The sequence below is a fragment of the Notamacropus eugenii genome, chromosome 3 (genome assembly GCF_028372415.1).
Source record: "Notamacropus eugenii isolate mMacEug1 chromosome 3, mMacEug1.pri_v2, whole genome shotgun sequence".
NCBI classification, from domain to species: Eukaryota; Metazoa; Chordata; class Mammalia; order Diprotodontia; family Macropodidae; genus Notamacropus; species Notamacropus eugenii.
In genome coordinates, this window is record NC_092874.1 from 477,297,800 (window position 1) to 477,316,013 (window position 18,214).

Genomic DNA, 18,214 nt, shown 5'->3' on the forward strand with positions numbered 1-18,214 from the left:
CACACCATAATGAATACAACACAAGGGGAAATGACCTCCAAAAGATTCAACCTACAATAGTGGCCTTAGAATGACTGCACTATGAGTCTACAGAAGAAACCACTGTATGTGGGCAGACATGGCTTGGCAAGGTGGTAGTTCTGAAAAAGCTCTGAAGAGTTTAATAAACTGTATGCATAACAAGAGTCAATTCTGTGAAATGAAGGACAAAAAGCAGAACGGTTTTAAGTTACATGCAGGGCACAATAGTACCCAAAACTTGGGAGGTGACAGCTCCATTTTTCTCTGCTGGAGGATTTTGTTCAGGTTGGGGCATCACATTTCAGGAATGACATTTGCAAGGGAAATCAGTGCAGCAGGGACTGTAATGGTGAGGACCCTCAAGACCAGATGACGTGAAGATGTTTTGGAAGAACTGGAGACATATAAACTACAGAGGATTTAGAGAAGAACTGAGAGTTATCCTTGAGTATTTCTTCGTTGTCTCATGGAAGAATTCTATTTTTTTTCTGTGCAACCATAGGGGGCTAAAAAATATAAAAGCAACGTGGAAAAATTGGAACAGTATTCTCCTCACTGGAGGTCTACAAGTAAAGAAAGGAGGAAATAAGCATTTAAGCACCCCCTATGTGCCAGACACTGTGCTAAACATTTTCCAAATATTATTTCTTTTCATCTTCACAAGTCTGTGAAGTAGGTGTATTTTATAATTGAGGAAACTGGAGCAAACAGAGGCTAAGTGACTTGCTCAAGATCAAAAAGCTAATGTATGTCTCAGACTGGATTTGAACTCATATATTCCTTATGCTAGGCCCAGAATTCTATGCACTATGGCACCACCAATGGCTTGTGAAGGCTAGATGGCTTCCTGTTAGGTGTGTGAGAGAGGAGATTCTCGTTTAGAATGGATATGGGTCAAACAACATGAACTCTAAGGAGATGGAGAGAGAGGAAGAGAAATTTGGATCTGGGATCTCGGCAAAGACACTTCATGTAGCACAAATCCCAAACCCTGCCTGCCACCAGCACCCAAACTTTCCCATCTTGTACAGCTCCTGTCCAAATTCTCCTGTAAAGCCTTCATGTTCTCTTCCATGTAAAAGATACATGCATGATGTTGTTGATAATGATAATGGTGGTGGAGGTGGTGATAATGAAGGCGATGATGGCCATGATGGTGGCAATGATGATGATGATGATGATGATGATGATGATGATGATGATTATAGGCACATGGCTTGATGGAGAGAGAACTGACTTGCGAGTCATCAAGTCCTGAAGACAAGTGCCACCTCTAATACAAAACAACTATGTGACATTGAGCAAGTGACTTGGGCTTCCAGCGTTTGAGGCAATTCTTTATGACTATAAGTTGTGGAATTATATGAGTAGAGGAACTTGACCCACCTGAAATTACCAGTGAAATCACCTGCCAAGTCCCTATCCTTATTTATTTTTTAAAGCAATATTACAAAGAGTTCTTCTGTGCCCCTGATATCTGTATCACCTGTGGCCATGACTAACCTTGCCTACCATTAGTTATAGGTGTTTCACTCCCCCTTAGAGTGAGTCCAAGAAGTTGACTAAGTCATCACTTTTAACCAAGATCTAAAAGAATTTGTTCTGTAAAACTTGGACTCAGTCAAAAGACTTCATTCACCCAAGGACCTAGAAGGACACATGTGGCTTCGAGGCCACAGGATCTCTACCGATTCAACTTAATTCTTTTTCAAATAAATTATTTAGATACTTGGAAAGTTATCACTCAATGGTTGTAAATAAGAAGAGGAAATCTCCACAAATCAAGTCACTGTTTTGAGCTTATGACAGTTTCTAAAGTAGAGGCTTTGGGAAGTTTTCAGGGAGGCCTCTCTGAGATAAACTGATTACCATTACTTGTTTCTCTTTTGGGTTCCTTCTCTTATAGATAACTACCACTACTACCCCAGTTTTCCAGAAATTATCTCATTTAAGTCTCATGTTGGCCCTATGAGGCAGGGAGTGGAGGTGAAGAGAGGTTAAGGGACATTCTTATGTTCATACCTAGTACATGGCAGAGAGAATATTTGAATACAGGACTGACTGTCGCCATATCCAGAGTTCTCCCCACAAGGCCAAATTGCTTTCCCAATGGGCTCAGCAACACAGAGCTAGGAGGTGGTAGAGACAAGATTGCGGACTACCTCTGGAGCCCTAGAAAACACATTCTACCACCTCTCAAACCTGCTGCTCCAAAACTGCACAGGACACAGCTAGTAAGTATTAGAAGCAGAATTTGAACACAGCTCTTCCAGACTCTCAATGCACCCTACCACATCACTTCTCAGCTAAGGCAGGACACAATGAAACATTAGGCAAGCATCATCTAGCTTTCTAGTACATTGGAAAAATGTTGACTGCTTCCCTGTTTCTTAATTTCCCAGGAATCCCTTCAGGAAGAAAACTGCTTTGGCAAACACTATCCATCGCAGAACAGTCAGGAATAATTTCTTGGGCCCTTTCTTCATATTTCCAGCACCAACCTGACTTTATTTTGCTTCATTTTCTCATCTTATCTGAGACACATTTTCCTCTTCTCACAGATGGCTTTTGAATCAGAAACCAGGAAAATCCCCTGATTTGCTTGGCATTGGTCCCCAAGGCCTAATTCTCCCCCCACCCTCAGTCTACCCAGAACATCTCATGTCACAAAGATTATAGCAAATGGGAACTTTGCAGTACTAGGGAGACTTCAGTGAGCAGAATAAAATTCTCAGCCACGAAGGCCAAAAACTCATCAGAAACCACTCATCTCAGGCCATTGGATTCCCCCCAGCCTTCTCTCTAGCTCTTCTTCCCCCACAGCTCTCTGGGGAAGTGAAAAAGCCCTGATGACTGCTTTTCTAAGACAGGTGTTTGCAGTTTGGTGATAACAAGGGCAGTGTCTTCTGGATAAAAACACTTGCCCTCCTTGCCCTCTGCTAGGTGTGAGATCTGTCAGTGTAGAGGACAGGAAGGGAAATGCTTTATTATACAGAATTTTCCAGCACTGGGATTGCTGATTTCCCTGTCCACCACTGAATGCTGGTACTTGGCCCTTTGAGGCAGAATATTTTTTTAAATGAATTTGTGTTTGTGTGTCTCTGTCTGTGTGTTCATAGACAAAGTACTGGAACCAGCCAGCCCTGACTGGACCTGCATCCCTCTTTTGTCACTTAGTGGTTGTGTGACCCTGGGCAAGTCCCTTAAAAAAGCAATGCTTCAGTGACTGATGTTCCAAACACAGCATTCAAAAGTGTTTTTCCTCCATCATAACCTAAAGTGAAAAAAAATTAGAAATTTAAAAAATATTAACTACATTTTTGAAAGAAAAACAGATTTAAGGTTCCAAAACCTTCAGTTCCTTTCAGAATCTGGGGACACTTCAACCCTGTTCTTCTCAGATTGGATGTGGTTTCCATGTTATGATAAGGAGGAAGAAGATGAGGATAGGAGCGCAGCATAACGTGACTAGCCCAGGGTCACTGAGCCAGAATTTTCCTGAGGCAGGATTTGCATCTGGGTCTTCCTGGTTCTGAGGCCAGCTCTATGCCATAGCCCACAGCTGCCTTGCAATACAAAGTATACTAAATGCGCAACCATTTCAGCTGATTATAAAACGTTCTCTCAAACATTAAGTTGCAGAGAAGCCTCCGATCTGCATCAGTAGATGGAGTTCCTTCATCTAAGAATTTTCCTTTGCAGTGAAATCCCAGATCCAGTCCCCATCCCTATATAAAGCACACTGGAACCAGCAAAGGGCAACCAAGACTTTCTATAAAAAACATCCATTTTTGAGGGTGCTAAAAGCACCAGCACTTCAATGACCAGAAAACAAATGGAGACAATCGCCTGCTTAGAAAGATCAGTTAAAAAAAGGAATCTATGAGATGCCCTGCCCCCAGCCCATGGTGGCACCCCACTCCCACCTCATGGTGAACAGTTCTCTGACCCAGAGCTGCCCCAATCATGTCTTCTTCTTCTGCAGTAGCCTTGGGTGGGGGGCCTCTCGGGGCTCCTAGAAACCACAGGAGGTCCCATCCTCCCAGCTGATTTTAAGATGCATTGTGTAAATCGCCCCAATTCAGTGTACACTACCTCAGGAACAAAAATCAATCGTTGCTAGCCACAACACTGGTTTTCCTTTAGTGGGGAGGCTGTCCCGTACTGAAAAGGCACTCACAGCTTTAGAGAAACCAAGATCTCAACAATGTAAGTTGGTTTTTTTTCTTTTCTTTTTTTTTCTTTTTTTTCTACCTTTAGCAAATCTGCTCTCAGCTTCATCCCTTCCCCTTTCCCCTCCCCCCCACTCCTGCCTTTCCCTTGAATGTTGCTACCAAATCATCCTGGTTATTATTTCATATTGGGCAGATGAGATGATGAGATTTTTGATAAAGAGCAATGATCAGCCAGCATGGGTTGCCGAGGGGTCACTGGAACCAGGATGAACAATTGATTGGCTCTAATGGACCGTGTCAGTAATAAACAACCAAGCCTGTCTGGGCCCAAAATCTCGCTGTCCTGATAATGCTGCTGAGACCCTGTGCTCAAAGCCTCCATCCATTGCATCAGAGCTCCAGGGTCTCAGAATTTACCCCAAGATTATGATCCAGTGAATTTGGAAATGTCAGGGATCACTTTAAGGGAAAAACTAAGTTTGAGAGAGAGAGAGAGAGAGAAAGAGAGTAGAGAGAGTGGGGTTGGGGTAAAGGGACAGAGGAGGAACTTCAGGTAGCCCATGAGGCCAGGATGGGCACAGACAACAAATGATCTTCAGCCCTGGGATTCAGGTTATGCCTCCTTCTAATGGGTGTGTGGTTCAGGCTTGCTGGAGAACAGGGGAGTAGCCTAGGATTCAGCTGGCTGTGTGCTGCCCCTTCCCCACCATCAAGGTTTTTTAGTGAAATCTAAGTTTTGTTTTAAAGCTTCAATAATGAAAAGCAGAAACAAAAAAGTTCTCGAGGAAAGCAAAAATAGCTTGCCAAGAGACAACAGGCACATCAACTCTCATTTTACACACTCTCCAGAGAACACTTTTCTTCTCTTAAAGAAAAGGACTAAAGGAGCCAATTCCTTTTTGTGTTCCTAGCTCCAACCAGTACTGGAGTGAGCTGATCCCAGACAATCATCTTCATACTTTTCCATCTTTCCTGGGACATGAACCCATAGCCTCCAGCAGCTGCTCATTCAGCAGTCTCATAATGTGTCCACACAGGATGTCAGGTAGCGCTTTCTAAAGCTAAACTAAGTCAAATGCAAACTCTCCTGTAATTATGGTCATAGCATGTGGCAGTCTAGCACATAGTAGGCATCAAATCAGGGCTTGTTGATTGCTCACTTGATGAATTGCTATCATCTGGGCTCATTCTAAATTACTCTACACAGTAGAGCTGTCCTGGGGAGTTTGTCCCATGACCCACTATGATCTAGGGTATCTCGTTCATGTTTCACATTCCACCTTAGCCATCCTCTTCCTATCCTCCCTGAATAGGACCTCCTAACCTTTTTCTCCTCTAGAGATATAATTAAATGAATCAAATAATTGATTGATTGAATGAATCCTGTGATTGTTTTGGAAATGCATGCCAATTAGCTCTTCTTTGGCTCCACTTACTATCCCTGTTGTTTTCCAAATCAGAACACCCTTCCCTGGCCATCACTCTTCTACATATGTTTAACTTTCACAATCCAGACAGTCATCAAATCATGTCACTATCTGCCCATTGCTGATACGTCTTCATACCTGAACCAGGTCCATTCACATTAGACCTAAATCTATGACTCCTTAATTTCTTGCCAGTTCCTGAGGCCCAGTCTAGATGGGTGAATCCATCAGTACAATTAACCATGCTTCATTCACCATATCTGGATGGTTCTAGATTTATGCCACGAATGCCCAGAAACTGAGCTTGATCTTGTAAGACTCCAAGGTCACTGCTTCTTATGAACTAAGCTCAGGCTTATTCACCTTTCCACTCTGCTGGGGAAGTGGTCAGCAGTAAGGTCCTGAATGATACTCCAGTGACTTAAAAGCTAAAACCTCCATTTAAGGAGGGAGTTCAGCTCAGAACAACTTGTTTCTTACCTGGATGCACCACAGAGGGACATCTCTGACTTTGGCACCATGACTCCATGTTGGGTATCTTTCTTAATCCCCCAACCCCAACATATACACACTTCTGCTTCCCTTTGTGTGTTGTCTTCCCCCATTATAAGCTCCCTGTCTTTTTACATATTTTGCATCCCCAGCCCTTAGCATAGTCCCTGGCACATAGAAGGTGCTTAATAAATGTTTATTTAGTATGGACTAATGAAAGAATTAATCCATTGTTCAAAGGGCTTAATTTACTATCAAGTAGTACCATGGGAACTGTCCAAATAAGACTCTTTGATTCCATCACATGTCAGTGATAGATAAGAACCATTCATTCCATTGATGGCAGCATTTATCACAACCTCTCATGTCTATCATCTTTATAATAGCTGCGTGGAATTTCATTTCTGATAACAAAGAACCAGTAAAAAATACCAGCTCAAAATGTTGGCAATTACCTGTAAGTCAGCATCGAATTCATGTTTCAGGTGAGCCTCCTCTGCAGCCTCCACTAGACGCTAGAACAACAAAAACAATAACAGAGTCAGAAACGTGGCATGGCACATATTTTGATTGTCTGAACATCTTGGCATCAAGGTATGTTTCTGAAAAGTAATATGATGGAGCCCTCGTTCCAGGTGACCCACATAAGCGTGGGTGTTTCATCTGCTCTAGCAAAAAACTACCTTGTCTTTGGTTTGCCCTAACAATTACCATAGTGCAGTGTGAAAATGTAGAGTCAGGAGACCCAGGTTTGAATTCTGTCACTACCATGAAATATCTGGTCACCTTGGATGATCAAATAACCTTACTGCACATCTGTTTCTAGCTTAGACACAATTACGTCTAAGGTCCCTTCCCAATCTAAAACTAACTCGGAAAGGGATGGCTACCAATTAAAATTACTATGACCCTTGGGTTAAAAAAATAGGATCAGAAAACAATCCCCAGGAATTTTTTTAACTGAGACTTGACGAAACTTTCAATAATCCATATTGTCCAAAGGTCTTTCTGGCCCACTAGAGAATCCGCTCAGTTTTAGTTTGAAACAGGTTATAAAACAAGTCAGAGCAACTTCCTGATGAACCAGGGGTAGACAGTCATGTTGTTCATTTTTGTTTAAATTTCATTTCTTAGGACTGCAGGTTATTAGATGTAGGAGAAGAAGCCATCTTGTCTACCCCCCTCAACTTACAGGGGAAGAAACATAGATGAGGAACTGAGATCTGAGTCCACAGCTTTCTTACTCCATGTCCAGAACTCTATATGCAGTATGTCATATTGACTTTCAAGGGCTAAAATGATTATTCAAGATCAGTCCTACTCTGTCTCTATCTCTCTGTCTGTCTTTCTCTCTGTGTCTCTCTGTCTCTCTCTTTCTCTCTCTCTCTTTCTCTCTCTGTCTATCTCTCTCTCTGTCTCTTTCTCTCTCTTTCTCTCTCTGTCTCTCTCTGTCTCTCTGTCTCTCTCTCTCTCTCTCTCTCTGTCTCTTTCTCTCTCTGTCTCTCTTTGTCTCTCTGTCTCTCCATCTCTCTCTGTCTCTCTGTCTCTCTCTCTCTTTCTCTCTCTCTCTGTCTTTCTTTCTTCTCTCTCTGTCTCTCTCTCTCTTTCTCTCCTCCTCTTCCTCCTCCTCCTCTTTCTTTTCTGCTCTCCTCTCTCTCTCTCATCTTCTCAAGAAAATCTTTATGATAAAAATAAAGTTGTGTCCACTTCTACTTTATTGCCAAGCATCTTTAAGTTTCCTGGAAGTTTCAGAGCTTGGCAGAGGGGACAGAGCCCTGACCTCTAGTTGGGAAACCCTGGGTTTGTTTCTGCTTCAGAAACTGCCATCTAATTTGTTCACTACTTCTTATGCAAGGATTCTAAACTGAACCCCACGCTGGGGGTAGGCCAAAGAGAATCAGTATCCACCCTCGAGGAGCTTACATTCAACTGGAATAGGATTCTTCAGTGTCACTGAACTCCTTCTTATTCTTTATGGAAGGCACACTATCTCCAGACTCTAGGCATTTGCAGGGGCTGTGCCTCCTGCCTGATATACTCTCTCCCCTCCTCTCTACATCCCTGGCTTCCCTGACTTCCTTCAAGTTCCAGTCAAAATCCTACTTTCTGCAAGAAGTTTATCCTAGTCCTGTTAATGCCTTGTCTATGTGGATTCTCTCCAATTTATCTGATCCATATTTGGTTTATATATAGTCATTTGCATGTCATCTCTCCCATTCAACAGTGAGCTCTTGGAGGTCAGAAACTCTTCTGCTTTGTATTCCCCATACTTAATGTGGGGTCTTGAACCTATTAGGTATTTCAGGAAGTCTTGTTGCCACCTCTCTAAGCCTGTTTTCTCATTTGTAAAATGGAGATGGGGCACCTCAATGGTAGAATGGACAGAGCACTTGCTCTGGAGTCAGGAGAACCTGGATTCACATCCAGTTTCAGGCACTTACTAGCTCTGTGGTTCTGGGCAAGTCACTTACCCCTGTCTACGTCAGTTTCCTCATCTTTAAAATGAGCTTTAGAAGAAAATGACAAACCATTCCACTATCTTTGCCAAGAAAACCCCACCTGGGGTCATGAAGCACCCGATGTAACTAATCACAAAGCAGTAAAAACAAAATGGAGATAAAAAACTACAGTACTGACACTCCCAGGGCGACCTGAAGACCTCAGTGAGGTATTGAACATAAACGTCAAAGTGCTATGTGGGTTTAAATAGTTATTAATTTAGGTATTATAATTATTGTTTTTATTTGGAGTCAAAGGTTTAAAATCCAAGCTTTCCTATTACTTTCCTTGGAAAGGCCCCTGAACCTCCCCAGGCCTCAATTTCCATATCTGAATAATTCAACAATTTCAATTGTACCAGATTATCTTTAAAGACCATTTCAGCTTTAAATCCCATCATCCTTTGAGATTCCTCTGGAGTAAATCAACCTCAGGGAAGCAAAGGTAGCCACTTGAATGATTAATACATTCATACTACTGTTCCAAAACGCACCTTTATTAAAATAGTCCTTCCCATGAAGATATGTGTTCTCAAATTACTTAGGAAGTGTCCTTTCTGGACCAAATAAGATTTAATGGAAATTCCAATGACTCAGGAAAGGGCCCCCTGTCAGGAATCCTTGGTTTACCTGTGTCTCTCAGGCCAAGGGAAATAATTCTGTTTTTCACATATTTACTCTTGTAGCCTTGGAAATCCTTAACTTTACTTCTGTACCATAAAACAAAGCTGAATTTGACAGGTCAGTATTAAGAAAATTGCTGTGTGGGGGTTAAGAATTATGAGACTACAAAGCTACCACATGCTTGTAGTAGACAAAATTTATCATTCAGGCTCGTTGAAGAAGGGGCCTTGAAGTGATAGAAAGCAGCTTCCAGGGCTCACAGTCATTCATTCATTCATTCATTCACTCACTCCCTCATTCATTCATTCATTCATTCATTAAATTCATTTGCTCTAGCATGTACTAGCTTAATCACCCATTCAATCATTTATTCCCTCTTGCTCTGATCAAGGCAATGAGATGAAGCTTACTGCCTCCCTCCTGTCAGAGAGGTGATGAATTCAAGATAATCAGAAATACATTTTTAGATATGACCAACTTTACTTGACAATGCCTATTTCTTATGAGGATTAGTTTTCCTCTTCGAGTGTAGAGGAGAGGAGATTGGAGAGAGAGAGAAAACAAATCCTTGTTAATTAAAAAATAAATTTAATTTAAAAAATCATTTCCAGTCATCATTTTTCAGTCACTTTGGGAACTCAGTACTAGTCATTGTTATCTTCATTTTGCTGTTCTTTTGTCTATTAGTCATGTCCGACTCCTCATGACTACATTTGGAGTTTTCTTGGCAAGGAAACTGTAATGGTTTGCCATTTCCTTATCCAATTCATTTGATAGATGAGGAAACTAAGGCAAACAGGTCTAAAGAACTTGCCTGGGGTCACACAGTTAGTAAGTGTGTGAGGCTGGATATGAACTAAGAAAATGACTCTTTCTGATTCCCAGAGCAGTGTTCTATCTGCTGGGCCACCCAGCAGCTGCCGAATCATTAAATTGCTCTAATCATTCTTTCAACTAATAGTTATTAAGCATCAAATACTCTTTGGGAACAGTCAGAGATACAAAAATAGAAGAAGTGATCATTGCCTCTTAGAACTTCCATTAGAACAGACTAGAAAATGTTAGATTTGGAGCTCCAATCCTAGGTTTATAGCCCAGCTTTGCCACTCTTCAGAAAGTGATCTATTTCCTCCAAGGCTCAGTTTCCCCATCTGTATGAGAAAAGATTCAGACTAGATCATGAAATCAGAGATTATGGACTAGATGGGACATGAAAGTCCATCTCATTCAAATCCATCTACTTTTATAGATGGGAAAACAGGCACAGAGGGGTAAGTGGTTTTCCTAGAGTTGCACAGGTGAACTCTAAGAGTCCTTCTAGCTCTAAGAGTGATTCCCTGATACTTCTGGAGACCCAGTAAGTAAAGAAAGATAGGAAGAAGCCAAATATGCCCAAGGCCATAGATACTTTCCTGGGGTTTCTGCTTGGGAAGCATGCTGGAGAAGGTCCAAATGCCTTGGTTTCTTATACTCCATTCATGAAAAAGGAAGAAAGGATTTTCACACACACACACACACACACACACACACACACACACACACACACGTCTTCAGCCAGACGGAGACTATGCTTGGAATGCTTTGATGGAAGGCAAAATTCTGCCTAAACTCCCCTAAGTAACCCGAGGCCCCAGATGTGTGGTTTCCTTGCAAGAAGAAGAAGGGCTATGACCCTTAGGACTATTCATTATGGAAACATAAAATTCATCTTCTTTCAAGCCAACAAATCTATTTCAGAACATTAAAGGGAGCAAAATAAACAACCTCCAGTCTCTTTCCATGACCATACAATGAAAGGAACTGTCAAAGAGTTCTTTGCGCCAGAGGAAAGCAGAGGTTTTGTTCACCCATCAGGTAGCAATTACCCTTTGCCCTGCCATTATCACTATCAACAGAGATTTCTCATGCCTCCACTGGACTGAGGCACCAAAGACCTGGGTTGGAATCCTGGATCTGCTACTAAGCTGTGTAACCTTGAGAAAATCACAGAACCTCTCTGTGCTAAGTTCTGGGACAAACCAGTAAGGCTCCATCCCAGGATGCAGCTCTGAGGAGCACTGCATCGCGCCACTCTACTCCTAACCCTGAGCTAGTTATAAAGACCATTCAGTGGCCTGAGGTGGAGAATCCCCAAGTTCTGCCTTACAGTATTCTACGACTGCAATAACTCATTCCCCCTCCTCCTCATTGATCCTGAACACGTCCAAGGGCAAATGCACTCATGGCCTGGATCCCTCCTGCCTTTCTCATCTCAGAAGGGTTTTTCCAGGTCAGGGCACTAACTGAGGCAAGCAGCACATGCTAAGTTGAAGCAGGGAAAGAGAGACCTTAAGACATTGTGCACAGTTGGGAAAACAATTGGGATAGTTGCTGTGATGGACCCTGGAGGACAGGGTTGGGGTGTGGAGAATGGTTGGTGGTCATCTGATGGTTTTCCATTTTAACTAATTTTTCTTGCTAATGGGGTATATGAGCTCTGTTGTTTCTATTCTCCTGAAAGTCTGAAATGCTAAATTTGCCCCCTGAAGATAAGATTCAGTTGACTTGCCCTAGTTACGGTACTGATGATTCCTTGTTTGTGGCCTTCAGACAAGCTGCGTTCCAGTCAAAGAAACCAACTTGAGAGGCCAGCTGGGAGAGTGGAAAGGACACTTACTTTGCAGTCTGAGGATGTGAGTTCAGATTCTGGCTTTGCCACTTTCTACCTGGGTCATTTTGGGTAAGTCCCAATCTTCCTGGGCCTCAGGTTCCTCATCTGTAAAATGAAGGGATTGGACTACCATGTCCTCTTTGGGCCCCTTGCAGCTGAAACTCGCTGACCCGGCTGGCTGTTCCCTGAACCTGGCGGTCAAGCTTCACTTTGGCATTATCTGTCCCCCATGCCTAGAATGTTCTCACTCCTCACTTGCATGGCTGGGAGTCCCTGACTTTCTTCTAGGCTCTGACCTACTACCACCTCTTCTGGGGATTCTCTCCTGAGTTCTTGTTCATGGGAGGCATCTAGAGGGTCTGATTAGGAGGGAGGAAGACCTGATGTGGAATACTGTCAGGTGTGACCAGGAACAAGTCACCTAAGCTCTCCTAGCCTCAGTTTCCCTCTATATAAAATGAGATTAATAACACTTATCACAGAAAGTTGTTGTGAAGATCAAAGGGGATCAAAATAAAGTACTTTGCAAACTTTAAAGTTATATTTATTATTATTAATAGTGCTTTCTTTCTTCCACTGAAATGATCTCATACATTCTTATCTTTTGCATATTGTTTCCCCTGGTATGAAGTAAGTCCCTTGGAGGTGACTCCTTCACATTTGTCTTTATATCCCCAGTACCCAGCACAGTGCCTTACACACAGTTAGCACTGAACAATGCCTGTCAGACTGGATTCCAAGGGGATATAAGACACACAAGTTAAAAAGTACATTACTGGTGACCTGGGTCAGAGGATGTCCATGGTGGAAGGGATCCAGGTTGGCCCTCCCACTCCCAAAAGGAGTCCTCATTGAGGCGCACCCAAAGGACCATCCATCCCCCCATGAGAAGGCCCTAGCACCCATGGGGGCCACCTGCAACACTTTGGGAGAGGGCTGATTATTAGGAAACCCGTCCCCCCTTCTTTGAGATCAAATCTAAATCTGCTACCTCAGCAGCTCTGCTCATTTCTCCCAGCCTTGTCTTTTTAGTCCAAGGAAGACAAATCTACTCCCTCTTTCATATGAGAATTTTCTACATTCCCTGAGACAGTCATCATGACCTTTTCCTCTGTGCCAAGTCCAAAAAAATATAGGCAGGGTTCTAAAAATGTCAAGGAAGGATAGGTAGAATTCAGATAAATTCCTCAGAAATGAAAAGCCATTTCAGATTAAGAAGATGGTGTAATCAAAGATGCCATCGCTAGAGTACACATGTCATTTTCCCTACTCAAACTATCCCCATCTGCTCGATCTATCCCATAAACCAACACACACAAATACGCACAAGGAGGAAAACCAATGGGTTGAAGGATCATTGAAGGATGGATTGGACATGATATCTCTGCCCTTCCCCTCCAGCATTCAAGGTCCTGCCTTCCATGTGGTAATTCAATGCAGAGACACAGGACATAATAAACCATTTCATTTCCAGATCCTAAAGAGTAAGGAAAGGATGTTTAACCAGCTCTCTATTATAGCCATTTTTCATTTTTTAAAGTGTGAACATGCTGCATAGGATAAAAGACTTTACATTTAAAAGCACAGGGAAGTCAGCTGACCTATTCAGTCACGAGTTTTTGAGCCAGAGTTCAAACTTTGACTTCATTTCTAAAACTTTTTTCTAGCCTACCAGCTTTTTTCTCAGCCTGTCTTTTAAGCAGATAGTATCAGTTTACTCAATGGGTTTTGCCCATTGTGATTTCCAGGAAGGGGGCTTATCTCTTCTTTCCTGGCATGGTGCTGATTACTCCAGAGATAATAAGGAGTTGGACCCTAAAAATCATAAAATCATATGCAACTAAGGGGACACTGAGGGAAAGTCAGATGGGTCAGCCAAAGAGTCAGGTTCCAGCTCTCCAAAAACAACTGGGATTATGTCTTCAGGGAGCAAAGAGACTATTCTAATTCCCAACATAAATATTAACTCTTTTTTTTAGCCTCCAAGAGTGCACTTTATTGGAATTTTCTAACAAAAAACAAACAAATAACTGATAATATTGCAATTCATCTTTAACTTAACCCTTTCCCCTCCCCCAGTATGAATCTCTGTTCTTGGACTGAATTTATGATTCATGCAACTCTCCCAAAATTTAATTTTAGCAACTGAATTCCTGAGAAAAGTTTCAAGAGTTACAAATATTAACTTTCCATGTAGGAATGCAAACCCTTCAACTTTAGTAAGTCTCTTATGATTTCTCTTTCCTGTTTACCTTTTCATGCTTCTCTTGAATCTTGTGCTTGAAAGTCAAATTTTCTTTTCATCTCTGGTCTTTTCATCAAGAATGCTTGAAATCCTCTATTTAATTGAATGACCATTTTTTCCCCTGAAGTGTTATACACAGTTTTTTTGGGTAAGTGATTCTTGGTTTTAATCCTAGTTCCTTTGACTTCTGCAATATCACATTCCACTCCCTTTGATTCCTTAATGTAGAAAGATACTAGATCTTGTGTTATCTTGATTGTATTTCCGTAATACTCGAATTGTTTCTTTCTAGCTGTTTGCAATATTTTCTCCTTGACCTGGGAACTCTGGAATTTGACTACAATATTCCCAAGAGTTTCTCTTTTTGGATCTCTTTCAGGAGGTAATCAGTGGATTCTTTCAATATTTATTTTCCCCACTGGTTCTAGAATATCAGGGCAGTTTTCCTTGATAATTTCATTAAAAATGATGTTGAGGCTCTTTTTTGATCATGGCTTTCAGGTAGTCCCATAATTTTTAAATTGCCTCTCCTGGATTTCTTTTCCATGTCAGTTGTTTTTCCAATGAGATATTTCACATTATCTTCCATTTTTTTCATTCTTTTGGTTTTATTTTGTAATTGTTTGGTTTCTCAAAAAGTCATTAGGTTCCATCTGCTCCATTCTAATTTTTAAAGAATTATTTTCTTCAGTGAGCTTTTGAACCTCATTTTCCATTTGGCCAATTCTGCTTTTTAAAGCATTCTTCTCCTCATTGGCTTTTTGGACCTCTTTTGCTAATTGAATTAACCTATTTTTAAAGGTGTTATTTTCTTCAGCACTTTTTTGGATCTCCTTTAGCAAGCTGTTGACTTGATTTTCATGATTTTTTTGCATTGCTCTCATTTCTCTTCCCAATTTTTCTTCCACCTCTCTTACTTGATTTTCAAAATCCTTTTTGAGCTCTTTCATGGCCTGAGACCATTGCATATTTACTTTTGGAAGCCTTGATTTCCTCCTCTGACAGTATGCATTGTTCTTCCTCATCTGAAAGGATGGAAGAAAATGCCTGTTTGCCAAGAAAGTAACCTTCTATAGTCTTATTTTTTTCCCTTTTTTGAGCATTTTCCCAGTCAGCTATTTGACTTTTGAGTCCTTTGTCAGGAGGAGGGTATACTCTGGGGACCTGAAGTTCTCAATTGCTCCAAAGTGGCCCAATTAAGGGAGAGGAGTTTACTCCTCTCCTGGCCTGTGCACTGGTCTGAGAGAAACCAAAAACTTTTCTGCCCAGAATCTGCAAGTAGTAGAACTCCCTCTCCACAACCAACCCTGGCTCTACCACGTCAGCATTCCTACTCACCCCAGGACCATGCTCAGGGCTGAGAATCAGATCAGCTGCTCAATTACTCCAGGGGCTTTAGCTGAAGGGCAGGGCTGCCCCTCAGGACTGAGGTTCAGATCAGACCCTCAATGCCCCCAGGGGTTTTAAGCTGAGGGCTTCACAAATGGACACTGCTCCTGCCCACCACTGTTGCCACCACCTGGGGCCCAGGCTAGGGGAGGACCCTGCTCACTTCTAGCCCAGTTGAAAAAGGCCTCTCACTGACCTTTGAAGTTGTTTTTGGCATTTGTGGTTTGAGGGATCTGAGAACCACCACTGCTGCTGAAGATTTCACCCCCAAGACCTGTCCTGGTCCTGTTCCTCTGGGTGTCACACAGCCAAGGTTCGGCTGTGCTCCACTCCATGCCCCTGTGCAATAGACCTATCCTGTCAGCCTTCCAGGTCACCCTGGGCTGGAAATATTCACTCCGTCATTCTGTGGCTTCTTCTGCTCTAGAATTTGTTGAGAGTCATTTTTTATAGGTATGGGCTGTGGGGGAAGAGCTAGAGTATGTGTGTCTTTCTGCTCTGCCATCTTGGCTCTGCCTTAGAAATATTAACTCTTTACAAATGTATCATCATAAGCCAAGGCAACTTGTAGATTTTCAAAGTGGGAGAGGAAAAAAGAGGATGAATTAGAAAAGGAAAACACTGACCATGGAGTCAGAGAACAGGAACCCAAATCCTGCTTCTGGTGGTTACAATCTGTGTGACCTTTGGCACATTATTTATGCTCTTCTCATATGCAAAACAAAGGAGTTGGACTAGGTAGTTCTGAGATCAAATCTAGCCCAAGATGGACAATTCTGTAAGTGGACCTGGTTGTTGTCCTGCAGTCTCAAAGAGGACCAAAATGATGTCACCATGATAAAGTGAAGTTTCAGTGTGTCTGACTGTGGCTGATCAAGCCAATATAAGTTCGGAATGCTCTACCACAGGTTGGGTACAGATAGTCCAAGTGAATATTTGGGGTGGATATTCCAAATTTGCACATTGTACATTTCCTTTGTGCTGTCTCAATTCTGCTTTGCTTATACAGCACAGCGCCCTTTCTGATGTGGGCACACCATGCTGATTGGTCCTGTGCCAGTGTCTCCCACGTGGCACAGTCAAATCCAAATTCTTGAGAGAGTCCTTGTATTGCTTCTTCTGACCACCATGTGATCGCCTGTGCCATGAGAGTTCTCCATAAAATAGTCTTTTTGGCAAGCGTACATTTTATATTTGAACAACATGGACAGCCCATTGGAGTTGTGCTCTCTGAAGCATAGTTTGAATGCTTGGCAGTTGAGCTGGACCTAGGGTACAGTTGGTTGCTACTACCTAATATTTAAGATAATAGCTTTAGAACCAGTAATGACTTTAAAGGTCAGCTGGTCTAACACTATCCTTTTACATATAAGGAAAACTGAGGCTCAGAAACTTGAAGTGATTTGCTCAAAGTCAACCAAGTGGCAAAGAACAGAGCCAAGACTCTGACAAAAGTCCTTTAGGGCACAGCAAGGGCATGGAATTTGGAGTCAGCAGACAGGGTTTCGAATCCTGCCTCTGCAACGCCCTACTGGTATGATCTTGGGCAAGTCAGTTACCTCAGCTCTCTGGGCCTCAGCATCCTCATCTATAAAATTGTATGATTCAGTTAGATGACCTTCAAGATCCTTTTAAGCTGTAATTCTGAGTCTATGACTGGGAAGCAACATGGAAAAGGTGCTCAATTTGGAGTCTGAGGACCTGGATTCAAATCCTAGATCCTCCATGCATTTATATTTGGCTTTGGATAAGTTCTTTAAACTTTCTAAGCCTCATTTGTTCCCTTTGTTCTAAATGGAGTTGCTTAGGCTCGATGATCTCTAAAGTCCTCTCCAGTGCTATGCCTGGGATCCTTCCATTCCCATTTCAATTTTCTTTATTATTCCTCACTATCAGCAGCCAACTTTATATCCATTGACACTTGAGTGATAACCTCATGGTTTTGGTTTTGGTTTTGATAATTGGATCACCTCTCCAACTTTTGTCATTTCTACAAAGGTCTCTTTCATCAAGCGTACCAAAATTGTATAGGAAACCAAATGTGTGAGAGACACCCATTCTGGTACTCCAAATGACAGCTTTCTTGCCTGCAGGCAGTGAATGCTTAAGATTTGGCTGTTTCAAAGAAGATACTCAACAGAGAATCAGCCCTACTTTCAATCAGATTGCCCTCACTGCTGCTGACAGGAGCCACTGTGTCTCACGAGGAGATCTAAAGGAAAAATACCTCTCCTCCAAAATCTGGCTTTAGTATAGAGCAGAAAGGTAAGGACAAACAGACAATATATATCCATGCATCACACTGAAAGGTTAACTGAGAAATGATCTTCCTTCCTTGGCACAACCAAAGTTAGCAATTTCTAGACATATTAGACTATTTTTTGGTTATTTCAGAACATTAAAATGCATGATTTATTTTTGTATCTTTCTTTTCCTAGTTTAAGTGAAAAAATAATATGCTGTAGTAGATAGAGGACTGACTAGGTTTAGAGATATGAACATTTGGCTTCAAATTCTGCTTCCAAAGCTTACTAGATTGACCATAAGTAAATCACTAAAAGCAAAACATAGTCACCAGCATCTTCTGCTTTATAAATGGCACCCAGGGAAAAAGCTGCCCCAGTTTTGAGACTTTCTTTGGGTCAGGACCCACTCATAACCATAGTTCACGGGCCCGCATCGATGTGTTTACT

At 42.0% G+C, this 18,214-nt stretch overlaps 1 protein-coding gene across 2 annotated transcripts in view; it reads right to left on the reverse strand.

Moving 5' to 3' along the window:
* The window catches only part of CACNA2D3 (calcium voltage-gated channel auxiliary subunit alpha2delta 3), a 1,103,218-nt gene that overhangs the window by 781,563 nt on the left and 303,441 nt on the right, over positions 1-18,214 (reverse strand). For both annotated transcript variants that reach the window (XM_072599035.1, XM_072599036.1), the window contains exon 4: positions 6,571-6,630. In XM_072599035.1, the coding sequence (XP_072455136.1) occupies positions 6,571-6,630 (60 nt within the window). The remainder of the gene's footprint in view (positions 1-6,570; positions 6,631-18,214) is intronic.